General features: G+C 43.8%; 2 protein-coding genes across 10 annotated transcripts in view; one reads left to right on the top strand and one right to left on the bottom strand.

The window, feature by feature from the left end:
• Positions 1–7,486, top strand: part of LOC101745176 (titin) — a 63,551-nt gene extending 56,065 nt beyond the window's left edge. For 4 of the 8 annotated variants that reach the window (XM_062669911.1, XM_062669910.1, XM_038012478.2 and 1 more), the window contains one exon: positions 18–2,963. In XM_062669911.1, coding sequence (XP_062525895.1) covers positions 18–2,914 — 2,897 coding nt within the window. In that variant the 3' untranslated portion in view covers positions 2,915–2,963. Of the gene's footprint in view, positions 1–17; positions 2,964–3,258; positions 3,352–3,448; positions 3,543–3,706; positions 3,743–4,116; positions 4,256–5,300 lie in introns of those variants that run through there. The other 4 variants (XM_038012474.2, XM_038012477.2, XM_062669913.1 and 1 more) reach the window with 4 other exon arrangements.
• On the bottom strand, positions 5,013–13,692 carry LOC101741100 (uncharacterized). 2 transcript variants are annotated; one of them, XM_062669916.1, is made up of 8 exons: positions 13,257–13,692; positions 12,268–12,384; positions 11,617–11,701; positions 10,737–10,882; positions 10,007–10,233; positions 9,218–9,438; positions 8,464–8,755; positions 5,013–7,571 (listed from the first exon to the last, which is right to left on the bottom strand). In XM_062669916.1, exons 1-7 carry the CDS (start codon positions 13,443–13,445, stop codon positions 8,496–8,498), a joined length of 1,245 nt encoding a protein of 414 aa, XP_062525900.1. In that variant the 5' UTR covers positions 13,446–13,692; the 3' UTR covers positions 5,013–7,571; positions 8,464–8,495. The 2 variants fall into 2 exon arrangements, with proteins under 2 accessions (XP_062525900.1, XP_021201978.1); XM_021346303.3 differs by having other exon boundaries at positions 5,013–7,574; positions 13,257–13,689.
• Between the last annotated feature and the right edge of the window lie 695 nt (positions 13,693–14,387).

Genomic DNA, 14,387 nt, shown 5'->3' with positions numbered 1-14,387 from the left:
ACCCCGTGTGCTTGCAGCATGCACGAGCGCGGTGACAGAAGCGCTGGAGGCAGCGGGCGAGGCGGCGGGGGAGGGCTCCGAAACGCGCGGTGAGTCTCTACTTCTGCCGCTCCTGCAGGGTCTACTGGGTAGCGCCGGAGACCGACTGCTCGCCGGACTCGGGGCCGCACCTGCTGATGTTGTGGCCGATGTACGACGGTCCCTGGCCAGGCTCCGATCAGCACTGGCCCCGCCCGCCCAGCACCCGCAAGCCAACGCCCTGCTCACTCTAGCGGACAAGCTGGAAGACGCCCTCGACGCCGCCGACCGGCTCGACGGGTGCCGCCGCCGTCCGCGACGACGCAGTCGGGCCGCTCGACACACTGTCGGTGTCACACACGAGGACTTAGAGAAGGCGCGATGTCTAGTCGATCGCGAGGATCTCGAACGTCCGACCTCTACCGCGGTCAAACCTGATAATACCGTCTCGAACACCGAAGCCGCGACACCCGAGCGGAAGGCGAGCGTAGATGATGTCAGCTATCACCCTGCTGTCGAGATCCGAGAGAAACATCCCCCGGTCGCGCACTCAATTAGCTATGAGCCCCCAAAAGTCGTTCACGAGAACACAGCGGTTGAAAGGCGAGTTCCGGCGCCGCGTCGACCTGAGTTTTTCCGACATTCAGTAGCGGAAACGGGCGTGCCTGGACCGCAACCACAACAGGAATCCCAACCTCGTACCGATAGACGCCCGTCCGACTCTAGGAGCAGCATAGCATTGATCGCTAATAAGTTCGATACCCAGGCGCAAGCTCCCCGCGAGACGCGTCGCGCCCCGTTCGAGGCGGCTCCCCGACGCGCACCTCGCGAGGATCCGAAGCGAGCGACGCTGTACATGCCACCGCCTCCCACTTACAATTTTGCCGCGTTGCCCGTCACTCGGGATGATTCCAAGCCAATCGGTCGATTTTCTAATAATAAGAAACTACGTATGAAACGCGCTAATACTATTGATATTGGGCGGCCCTTTGGTGGCTACAGGCTCGATAGTGACAATGATGATCAAGGACAGAAGCAGGCTCCCGCCGTACCGGAATTTAAGCCTCAGACCGAGAATGACAAAAAATTTGTCGCTTTCATGAAGAAAAATGAGCCTTCCGAAAGCCAGCAAACAGTACCGAATAACAATTGGAGCAGCAGGTTCGGAAATATTAAAAATTCTTTCGAGAGTCGAGAACGTGAAGAAAGCACACGTTCCTTAAGTGCGTCATCAGCGCGTCGTTTCTGGCAGACCACTGAGTCTGGCGCTCCCGCTCAGCGACCTAGGAAATTCTTTGGTGACACGAACTCTGAGATAGTGAAACCGCCATGGGTGACGGATCGCCGCGAGCCGCCTCGCGCGAACTTCCCGCGTCAGCAACCTCTTCCCCCTCCTCCTCCACCTTCGCTCCAACCCACATTTGCTCCTCTGCCTCCCACTCCACCCGTTCAACCTACTGCCCCGCAAGCTCCAACGAAGCCTATAGTAATTAAGCCATTTGTGGCGCGTCCGATTCCGGTCAATCAGTTCTCTCACGCACCGATGTCCGCTTTCAAACCGCTCTCGAAAGCCGCATCTCCAACGGCCACCCCAGCTCACGTATGGAGCCCGCCCTCTACTGGCACAGCATCTTCTCCTGCGTCTGAAGTTCCGCCGGCTTTTCCTTTGATTCCAAAATCGATGTTGCCGATTTCCCCAACCATTGCTCCAGCTGCTCTCCCTATTTATAACGACAACGAAAGGCAACCCGCACCCCCTTCGTCAACGTTTAATCCCAATACTTTCGTTTTATCCTCCCCGAAAACGCAGACACATCCACAGATTCAAAACTACCCTCTGCAAGTTATACCAAGTCAAAACGATCTCTCTGCGCCGGAGCTTGTTCGCAAAATAAACGATGACAAACCTCAGACCGGTGAAGTGGATGCTCAAAAGCTTCAAATAGAATTCTATGAAAGACAAATCCGACAGAGACAGCGGAGAACCGACCAATGTCCGATCGACCGGAAACCGCCGCTCACATACACAGTCACTGATTTCACGCCGAACGGCGGTACTTCGACATTTGTCCCGCTACAACGCACTCCTGACATTGAAAAAACTCGCATTCAGAAAGTCGACTATTTGCCAGATGTTGTCACTAATGACACAGAACGATTGCAATCTCATCCCTCGTCGACCGCACCCCGTGCCCCTCCCTCCCCGCGATCCCTCAACCACGCGAAAATTTCACACTCGCAACACAACGGCGACGCAATGTACTCGAATGGCACCGACGAGGATGCGGCCACGGAACACGGCAGTGTAGTAACGCGAGTAATGCGCGGACCGGTGCGGGGTGCCGCAACCATCACCGCCGGAGTGCGCACGCGAGGTGACGAGGGACGCAGACCCTTTGCTGCCGACAATCTCCGCGGGGTACTCGATAAGTTCTCTTCTCCAAAACATGAAGTCTTAAACCAAATCGAACGGAAAAAGCGCGAAGTCGCACGAGTACAAGCGCCTGGTCGGTCTCCGTTGGGGGCCTCCCGCGAGTCGGTCTTGTCTAGTTCGTCAACAGGCAGTGCGCCATTGAGCCGCTCGGGCTCGTGGCACCAAGTGGTTCCTCCACAGCCTTCTTCCCCTCGGCGAGTCGTAGCTCGTGCTAAGTCGATGCACCTTCTCGCCGTACCCAAGCTGTATGAAGGAGGTATTGCTCGCGAGGAAGTGCAAGACAAAAAGAAAACTGTGGAGGCGTACTTCACGGGACAGGCGCGGTCGAAGGCTCACGCTCGACAAGCGCCGTCATATTCTCTGGGGCGCAGCCGCACGATGGCCGCGGTGACAGAGCTGCAATTCCTGGACGAGAGCAACGCAGACGACGCATTCGAAGACCTGGTGTCGGCGCTCGCGTAGCGCCGCGAGCACATTCCACTAGTTAGGAGCGGGAGACGAGCGAGACGCGCGTGAGTCGTGTGTGTGTGGTGCCTGCCGCCGCTTGTGTCGATCCCCCTCACCCCGGCTCCCAGTCCCTCATACGCACCCCTCACCCCAACGCGCCCGTCACCCACCGATGTATATAACGTAACATGCGACTTCTCATCTCCGTGCCCTGTAACCGTGTTTATTTTCACTAATAGCTTTAAGTATCGTGTACATATTGTCTTGCTGATTGTTCCCGGCGTGTTTCAAATAGAATTAGATTTGGGAGCGTGTAACCCGCCCAACATCGTTTGGTAAATTTGTTTATTTCTTTATAGAAGAAGAAGAAGTTACGGTGACATCGAGCGTAAGGAGGAACTCGTCGGAAAAGACAGTTAGCAGTAGTACTATCACCACGAAAACTTCTAAAGGTTGGTGACGACAACAACCAATACGATTAACTCTAAAATTCATTCTTCTTGTAATGTAAGATGAACTATTCTTATTATCTAATTATGATTTTATTAGTGATAGAGAACAGCACACGGCCGGCGCCGAAGACCGTGTCTCCATTCGCTAAGTTCCGGCAGCTCGAGAAGCAAAACTCAACAAACAGTCCCAAGTGAGTTCTTGTTGATTGTATTTGATCTACTCGTAGCAATATCGAAAGTATATAAATTGACCACAAGGTTGATTATTGATCTGGCTCATTTATTATGTATCATGAAATTATCTTTTGGCTTCATAATGATATTTAATGCAATATATTTTATTTATTTCCTGCAGCCATATCTGTGGATGCGAATGAGGATAAAAATACAAGTAAATATACGAATCATAGATATTATTATAACTTAATATTTAGACGCATCATTTATACAATTATTTTCATTGCTCGCGTACCATTATTTTATTATAGGTTGAGCACATGCGGATTCTTGTCAATAATCGCATTCGAGTCCTTAACCTACCATCAAAACTTCATCATTCGGAGCTCGGCTGAAACAGACGCTCGTTCTTAGTCGGCAAAAGCATACGCGTTTTTTGTAAATAACCATCGATTACTTAACAACCACTACGCGTTTAGCACCCGAATGTGAGAGAGAAAGCACACGAACTAATCGGCGTGAGACCGCTCGAGACTAATCCGCGGAAAGAGCACGCGAGTCAAGATTAACCTGAGCTCCCGGTTGTAGCTCGCCCAAGACTCCGCAGAGCCCGGGCTCTCCGTCGGAGCCTTTCTTCAAGTTCACGGATCCCGCACTGCAAGCGAGCGCGCTCACTATTAAAGAGCGGCTGCTGCAGTGGTGTCGCGACAAGACCCGAGACTACGAGGTACAATGTCCGCCCGGCGCACCCTCTCCCCACTGCGTGTACCATAGCATCGTCTAGATACGCTATACGCCCTTGTAAATATTAGTTAGGGCAAAACAACACCTTTAACTCAAATATTCAAGCTATAAGTACGTGTCAATTTATAAATGTAAACGTGATGGGGAGGTGCTCTATGGGATATATAAACGGATGCAGCTTTTTAATAATTCAGATTTGATGAAAAGCGATCGTCGAATTAATTTTCAAATCTTAGTGATGATAAAAACTTGCATCAGTTTATTTTAGGGCGTTTGGTCGTTGCGGAAACCCGCGGGGTCGATCCTTCAGCATGCAGGAGCGCACCTACCCGAGACTTCACTAACACACGTGCACACTGACGTCACAACTCACAACCTCCGCTTTTTAGTCGCTTCGTTATTTGCTATGCTGGTTTTCTTTATGTATTTATTTCTGTTATGTTTATTTTTCAAGTAATATATTCATGATCATTGCAACAACCGAATTATATTACTTTGGCTGTTAAAATTTTAATTCTAAGTAATAATACGTAAGTACTTCGATTCATGCAATCATATCTGAAATTAGTAATTATACTTCGATTGATAACGTGTTTTTTGGCAATTTAAACTTGTTTTGTTTTGTTGATTGGAAATCAATGTATTGACGGCATGGATGTGAAAAATTCCGTTTTTTCAATCGCATGTACTTTTGTGTTTTCCTGGGTGTTTTTAATGTGCACAAGAAATAAGATGGATCATTTATAGATATGTAAATATTTATTGTAAAAATTACATGACTGATTTTGTCCTTCAATCACAAAATTGCAGTTTTACCCTTGCACAAAATCACAGGCACTTAAGAGTCCGTAACAATTATAATTTTAATATCGCAAATGTAAATATCCAATTTGTTTTTGACCTTAATTATTAGCTGAAAATATAATCACACCTTTTCAGTTCCTAAATAATATTAAAAACGCAGATAAGTATCCAAGTAGCGTCACGTAAAAAGCTTCATTTCTCAACACGCGCCATGTAATTTTCAGAATGTAAAGCTGGAGAACTTTTCGACGAGCTGGGCGGACGGTCTCGCGTTCTGCGCTTTACTACATCACTTCCTGCCGGACGCGTTTGACTACTCAAAACTGACGCCGGAGAGAAGACGACACAATTTTACGCTCGCCTTCAAAATTGCCGAGTAAGTCGTTTTTAATGAGATGGATAATCGCAACTAGAATAATAAGCTAGGTATATGTACGTATATATTTTTTTTATTGCTTAAACGAGTGGACGAACTCACAGCCCACCTGGTGTTAAGTGGAACGTAAATGCGCCACCTACCTTGAGATAAGAGTTCTAAGGTCTCAGTATAGTTACAACGGCTGCCCCACCCTTCAAACCGAAACGCATTACTGCTTCACGGCAGAAATAGTCGGGGTGGTGGTACCTACCCGTGCGGACTCACAAGAGGTCCTACCACCAGTATGGGTATATTTTTTGTAGTGAAGCTATCTAGCCTTCATATTTGTAGGATGATACAACCGCTCCAATACCCCTGAACACGTCTCACGGCAACCGGTGCGCCTACATCCACAATGTGATGTCTGTCGGATCCAGTAACCAAATAGCATCACGTGGGTTCAGCTCGTCCACTGATGTGGAGCTGTCACTCAAGATCATTGACACTAAAGTACCAAGGGTACGAAGTCTCAGTATCACTCAATATCACTCAATGCTCGTTGGCTGACTAACTGCATATCTATACTAACATATAAATCTACAGTGGTTTTTAGGGATGTTCCGTTATAACTACTGAACCATGCATCCGATTGACTTGAAACTTGGTATCCATGTAGAAAATACATGTACTTAATTGATAGGCTAATATTTATATGAGTATTGAGCTCCCTACACCAGTTGAGGGGGCGTTAATGATGAGAATCTTCGTGGGGGTGAGAAATAATAATGTTAATTTTAAAAGCCCAGCAAAGCGGACGGGTACAGCTAGTCAGTTTATAAGTATAACGACCGTAGGTACTATTCGCTAAGATAAAACCTAAAAAGGAATCTAAATATCTCAATGATTTTTTCTATTCCCCAGTGAGAAGGCGGGCATATATCCCTTGCTGGATGTGGAAGATATGGTGACGATGCGCAAACCTGATTGGAAGTGCGTCTTCACCTATGTCCAGTCCATCCACCGCCGGTTCAAAGATCAGAACTGATCGTCTACAGAACTTTCCTTCTACCTCAATTCCTGCGCGATCATATGCAAACATTCAAACTTAGATTCTTGAAACTATACGATATTCCGTTAGAGTAAAGCTTTAGCGTGCAGAGCATATTAAATAAATATTCTTAGCACGATATTCATTGTAGTCTAATTGAAAATCGTAAATTTCTAAAGCACGCTTCAATGATGTTTGTGTGTGAGGGCGCGGGAGTGCTCAGGGAGGGTCGGCGTTGGTGAGGTGTAGTCAAACGATAGTGTCACAAAAACGTTATTCTAATTGTATGTTACGTCCAAAGAGTGTATGTTGTTGATTTTTATTGTTTTTTTTTCTTTTATATATAAACTTATTGAAGTGAAATTTCTTTGGAGGGTCTGATGGCAGAATTATCGAAAAGAGAATTTATTTAGGAAACAACTTATAAAAAATTGCATTATAAAAAAATACAATCTCACATTGTCCATAATCTCATTTTATTTTCGAATTCAAATTCCCTTCTGACTTACAAATAATTACCAGATCAAAGTACTTACTCCGTGGTGTGGTCCGCAAGTGGCCAGCCCCGCAGTAACAACATGTATAGTGTAATGACATTAATTAAACCGAACCAGAGAAATTTCACTTGTAAGTCGGCCGTCGTTCTGACGGTCATTGTCCGCCCAACTTGTTTCTCCAAGCGCTCTCGGAATCTCCTAATTATTTTATAATCTCAAGATGTGATTTTTAATTATTCTAGTTTATAAGACGTGTACTAACTTTATCGAACGATTAATGTTGCTGTAGTTATTGAACTGCGTTTGAGGATCGCTTTGGCTTATTCTTTCACATAAGGAAGTTGCATCCTCGGGGTCTGCTCGGATGAAATGTATTAACGTAATTTTGCCATTTTTTTATTATTATTATTTAACAGCAGCTTTACTTAATCGCCTAATTTTACGAAAATGATGTATGACATATTTATAAATATTTAATAATGAAGAATAAATTAACATTTTTTTTTTTCGATACGTGTTTTATTTGTCGAGCTGACGCGACCAGTCTTCTGCGACCAGTCTTCTGCGCCCGCGGCTTCACTTCAGTACTCACCTACTAATATTGCTGAATTGAAGTCTAGTAGATGAATACTATTAGCATTAGTAGATGAGCCCAGCGCCCGCCTCCTCTAAATACCACCCCTTATACAGGCGACTGACCACTGACCGTTTCACCGAATCGTATTGGCGACGAGCGCCAAGTCTACAGTATCGTTCGGCTCGGCTCGGCTCGCTGTACCTACCACTGAACGCTCACGTGACGCAGACCATTCGCGAGCTTTAAATGGATAAGAAATTTCCAGACAAACTCAATTTCATTATCACAATCTCACATCTGTGTGCTTAGTGTGAATTTTTTAACGTTCTCGATAGCGTAAAAGTTACCTCATATTTGTATGGAATGGGATTGTTTGCTTACGCTTGCCGCTAGGGGCGCTGTTCCAACTGCAAACAAAATTGGCTTAACTTTTACGCTATCGAGAAAGTTAAAAAACTCGCACTGAGCACACTGGTCTTCAAATATGAATCATCTTCAATGGTCTTGTTTCAAACCCTTGTAGTTCATGAGGCAGACTGTGTTTGGCAGTGGGAATCAATTAATAAAACTTCCAATATGACAATTGTGTAGTAGTATGTAAAATACGATTACAAAGAAAGCGGTTGCGAGAATAAAATACACAATCGACATGGACATTGCCAGGTCAGACACGCATTTGACGCCGGCTCACATGTAGAGTCGAATTGCTCACGCTGGTTTGTGAAGTATCCTTAGGCAATATATAAATTTCAATTCATTGAAAGAGCATTTAATGAGGTGGTCCTAGAAAGAGTTTCGCCGCAATTTAATTTATTGAAATATTTTTCGAAAGACAAACCTGAAATTGTTAATTTCTAATATACAGATAAGATAATACTAATAGTATCTAGTATAAATATACACTAACTGTTATATAAATCAATTTCCTGTCTAAGACTTTCAAGAATCCGGCAAAGTATACGGAACAGCGACCATAAATGGATCAGCTACATTTGTGCTCCTATCTCTGGTGGAGCTATCAACGGCTACCACGGTCTGGTCTGATGCTTGAGGGGTGAGGTGGGGGGAGGCACGGGGGGAGCGGTGCGGGGAGAGGGTGACGTGCACGTGCAGAGTACTGTCGCGCCACGCCCTCCACGAGCTCTGGTGCTCTTGAATCTTAAGCAGCATCCAAGTGGTTAAAAGCCCGTTTAAGGCACCTGTGAAATAGTCAAGAAACCTTCATAATTCTATCTACTAGAAGATCTAACATTAATCGAAGCTTATCCGTTTATTAAGTCCATGTTATATTAGAAGATATCCAATCTTGACATTTATCTGTTGTAATCACCTGGCCACAATTATTTACGTATTATGAGTATTTACTTAAAATAGGAAGTAGGAGAATTGCGTAGGCCAATTATGGTAAGGAGATTGTATTTGAGTAAATACTCAAAATGATGGATTAAGTATGGCTTACCATCTCCTTACCGCTTCACTTTGAGTTAAGGATAGCCGTTTAGTCAATTTGGCTTTATATATATCTGTGAGTAGGGACATTTACATTATTAAAAAGAGTGCATAAGCCTCGATAGGAAATGAACATCAGACAGGCTGCCCATCTACGCCAAACCTTAAGTAATTGAACTCCCTAGATGCATGGGCCTTATGTTTACGCTCACCAATAACTCCAATCAAAATCGAAGAGAAGAGGTTAGCGGCCAGGGCAGCCCCGCCGCCGCGCGTGGCGCCCGCCTGCAGCACGGCGTCGCACGCGTGCAGCGCCCGCGCCGTGCCCAGCACGCTCGCCGCGCCCAGCACCAGCCCGCGCCACGCGTCCGCCGCCAGCGCGCGCCCCTGCCCCGACACCGCCCATTCCGCCATGGAACGGATCCAGGACCATCTGTGTCACCAACATTACGAACCAGTCATTTGTCTGTCGAGTCTTCAATATATGTGTCCGTTTCCTAATGGCTTCCTATTGCTTAGGAATCGTTACAGTGTATTTCGCTAATAACATAGTGCTTTGCGCTGGGGTTCGGGATAAATAAATGTTCCACCAAAGTACAACTAAAAACTGTATTCAACACTTAGAACACTTAAAACACTCAACAAACACTTTAAAATTCTCAATTCACTTCGTCCGCTTCGCTTCAAGTGATCCGTTCGCTGTTTTGCTTCGAGTAGTTCCGATTATTAACTGACTGCGTGCTATCCCTGCAGCGCTTTTATAGTCGATATCACATCCCTAGAATTATCGAGAATATTCCGCACATCTCTAGTATTATTTCCGCCACCTGGCAATAGATGGCGTTGTACTTCTCGAGCGTTCTAGGTGCTACTAGATCCTTCGATGTTCGTTCGACTATTCGGCGAAAGATGGCGTTACTTTTACCGGCGTAACAATAGTATTTACTCGCAATCTGTATACAACAAGACACAACGAGATAGCGTGTAAATGCTCTACTAACTTATGACTCCTCGTAACAATGTAATGATGCCTGCACAGCTCGCAGTACGAGGTGGCGGCCTGCAGGAGCCAGCGTTCGAGGCAGGTCCGATGGACAGCGGCGATGGTTCCCCGGCAGCCGCACGGCCGGACCAGTCTCTCGGCGCTCTCTCCACCAAAACAAATGCGACATATGTCCGACCGCAGGCTTCCCGTGAAGCTTGGAACATCTTTAGGAGTTACGGTGCCCTGTTAGGAGAATCATATTCTTACACAAAACTTACCTTACAACCTTAGGACTTGGTCCTGATTGCTTTTCAATACCTAAGCATGCGGTAAGGAGGATCTAGCAGGGTGATGAGTCCAAACGGACGGAATAGGTAATGGAGAATCCTCAATTCTGTTAAAGCATTACCTAAAATTGTATTAAGTCCATTGCTGCTAAATCCTTGTCAGTGTACGTCCCAGCGTATACAGGGTGCGCCAATCACCACCATTACAAGAAAACTCGTAGTATTCAAAGTCAAATTTACTATTTGTATTAATTGTAAAAACTCGTAGGAAAGTATAAAATTGGAAACAAAGTTCCAATCCAGTTTTGTAGAGCTTTGAAACTCTTTGTGTTTGTCGAACGGATTATGGCTACATCTTAATGCCTTTATTTGGCCACTGCCACTAAATAGAATCATTGCTATGGTCTTATACAATTGTAGGTATCTTAAAGTACCTTTTATAGTAATTTCAATACTTACTTGTTTATTCAATAATAACGCACACACCGATCCTATTAAAGATATGGATCTGCCAGCAGGATGTACCAGAGAAGATGCAGGGGATGAAACTGTCAGGGAATCGGCAATACGAGCTCGCAGCAAACGCTGTTCTTCCACTTCATTTACTTAATAACAAATAAATAAATAATTATTTCCCAGACAAACAACAATGTAAAAAAATAAAAGAGAGGGAGGTGTCTGACTGACACCCGGTTGGAATGGGGTTCTCTTTACCTTATTTTTTTTGGTATCGATGGGTAATCTTAGTTTTTACGGATACCCTGCCGACGGGGCTCGGATCGGGTTATGCCCGACTCCGCGCCTCCAGTAGAAAAAGAAAGGGAGAGGTCGCGCACCGAGGTCCACGCCCTCCCCCAATTAGTCATAGGAGACTACGCCTTTATCAAGGCGCGCTAGGCTAAGTTAACACCTACCACTCTATTACATATAGGTACATATTCTCTGAATTGGCGGCAAGGTGAATCGAATTAGTTTCCTGTGTGATCAAGAAGTGGCTCAAAAACACACTGTTACACTTTCTTCAGCCCACAAACTAAATGTACGGTAAGAGACTCTATTCCAATAATTATGAAATTATATTACATTAAGCAGTAAGAATATTGTATTACAGTAATCAGCAACAAGTCTCAGCATTTTAATGAGACTTTTTACCTAATATTATCGGGGCTTCTCCAAATTATATCGCGAAATCTTCATTTTTTGTAAAAGCTGGAAAGTATCGATGGATTGACTGATATGGGCACGGGAATTCAATGCTATCAAATCAGTCGCTCATAAATGACCAATCCAATAAGTTTGTGTTGGGAGGGAAAAGAGGCATTTGAAGAAGATTCGCTACCTGGAGAGGCGATCCCAGAGATTATTCTGCAACTGATGTCCGTCTGCTGTGACGACGACCGGAGCTCTCTGTCGCGTTGGTGCGCCTGAGAGAGGTGGGTTTGTTATATTGAAGTTTTATTTCTCAATGTATTTTTGTGTTGCGATATACTACATACATACCGGACCTAGGTATATTAAAAATTAGCAAACCCTGAGTTCCTTACCGACACTTATCAATGATGAATCTGTGCTTCACATCGGTTAAAACGATTTGAAAGTGTCCTTCCAAGCCAAAAAACCTTTTTTGAATAAAAATCACTTTGATTTTCATTAAATGAAAGTAAACTACCATATTTTCTAAGGTTTTTGTGATCCTATTTTACGATTTATGTTATCTAATAAAGCTGTTTAATCATTCATTTCTAACGCCATTGTTTATTTGAATTTAGGTCAGAATTTTACGTGACATTATGATCCTTACCTCAGTTTTATATTCAAACCTGTTTAAAAAAAAAATACACGTAGATTTGGCTGATTCGTGGTCAGACAACTAAAAGGAGTATAGTTTTACTGTACCAGTACTTTTGTGAAATTATTCAATATCCAGCCAATTTCGTTGAATTTTATAACAAACGTTATACAAATAGATAAAATCGTTTACAAATCATACTGGCACTTGCTGCGTGGAAGAACAGGTCGAGGCTGTGACGCTCATGGTGGCCCGACTCTCGGACTCGTCGCAGCCCCGGTACATCAGCAGGGTTTCAGCCTCATTCACGTAACAATCCTATAGCCAATAAATGTGGGAATCAGCTTTTTGTTGGTTAATTGCCGTATAGGCAGACGAACATACGGCCCACCTGATGATAAGTGGTTACCATCGCTCATGGACGTCAGCAATGCCAGGGGCAGAGCCAAGCCGCTGCCTACCGTTTAATACTCTCCACAAGCCTCGTTTGAAGAAGGACATGTCATAGCGCTCGGGAAACACCGTGGAGGGGAACTCATTCCAAAGCCGGATGGTACGTGGCAAAAAGGATCTTTGGAAACGCACTGTGGATGAACGCAGTGGCTCCAGGTAGTATGGATGAACTCTACTCTGAGGCCGGCGGGGCGATGCTAATAACGAGATGATGATATCATCTCAAACAATTCCTCAAAGCACTCCCCATGAAACATACGGTACAAAATACAGAGGGAACCGAAGTCCCTCCGCAGACCCAGAGGTTCTAAACGATCCGTGAGAATGGGATTATCGACAATCCGAACAGTATTTCCATGAGATGTACCTACACGAAACTTTATACGATATAATCATGAGTTAGTCATTCAACAATTCCAGCCCCCTGGCTCTGACAATCCACACAACAAAACACAATCAAAACGGAAAGAAATATGTGTTATTGAACAGACGAATGTTTTGTTCATCCAAGATCCGTATCAACTGGTACACCCTGCAAGAAATATGTCCCTCTCAAAGCAGTCGCCGAACACTGAATAAAGAGCCAGACTGATTTGGCGTATACGAGTGCCTTCTTTTAGTCATTTTAGATGCTCTCGGTGTTTTAGGTAATCACTTAGTTTAATAAAATTAATTCGTTTGTTACTATTTTCATTCTATGGTGTATAATATTTTACGGATGCAAGTATGGTACAAACTCTAATTATATTGGAAAAGCTGCAAGTTCGATGAAATCTAAAATTGATTCTTTCTAAAGCTTCTTGAATTCTTGGTCTGAGCGAGGCCGATGAGAGGACTGCCTGTCTCACATCCTGCACTGTTTGTCTTGTGAAATCATCCGCCTGGTTGGAATTTACGAAGCAATTTCGTGTTATAAATCTGTTCATTTTTCAAAACCGTCCATATTAATTAATCTGTTTATTTTTACTGTAATTTTAAAATACATGTAATTTTCAAATCATAATTAATGAAAAAAGATACTCTTTGATGTTGGGATGAACGGTGCAAGGTGGTGTGATCGACGTCGTAAACAGAGATAACTTATGCATTATATTTCCGTGAAATGTCGTACATGACATTTTTCTTTTTGGCTTTTAAACTTTTTAGCAAAACTAATTTAGGTCATGGTAATCAAATCAAATAAAAGTAACGTACTATGTTAAAATTCTCCAAAAATTTTAATGTCATTAAAAACTTATTATAGGCAATCTTTGGTATCATCATTAAAAAAAAATTATGTTTTTAAAAGTATGTTTACTACAGGAACTGTAGCATCATATCTCTCTTTCTTCGTTATTTTATAAAATCTGAAATTCCCGGTTCTTATTTCTGTGTTTACCAAACATAAATTTCATAGCTGTTATATGGACATTAATATTTATAATAGTACCGTGCAGTATCCCTACAGAACAGCTCAAACTTTTTTTTTTCTTCGAATTAACAATCAGTCCGAATCGATTTTTGAAAAAAAAAAGCGCTTTTCTTAGATACCTGTGTTAGTAACCAATGCCGTCTGCAGGGCCGCGCCCATAGATTATACACTGCACAGACAATAAGGGCGCCGCACAGTGGGTCGATACTGTGATTTTAGTGACTTAGGGACCAACTTTGTTTTTTTATAAAAAATTTTATGTAGATAGATAGAGCTCGTTAATCTCAATAATAATTGTTTTGGGCAAAAATTACAAAAACTTTATAGTTTGGTCAGAAAAATGTGTTTTGTGATTTTTTTGTATGGAGCGGGTCACATTAAATTAAATTCCTGCTAAGTACCGCGAGGTCCCGCTTTGAAACTTTATTTTCCTTATACCTTGTCTAGTCTACTATCA

Source organism: Bombyx mori, chromosome 8 (genome assembly GCF_030269925.1).
Source record: "Bombyx mori chromosome 8, ASM3026992v2".
Taxonomy (NCBI): domain Eukaryota; kingdom Metazoa; phylum Arthropoda; class Insecta; order Lepidoptera; family Bombycidae; genus Bombyx; species Bombyx mori.
The sequence above is the reverse complement of the archived record's forward strand: the minus strand, read 5'-3'. Positions and strand labels throughout refer to the sequence as shown.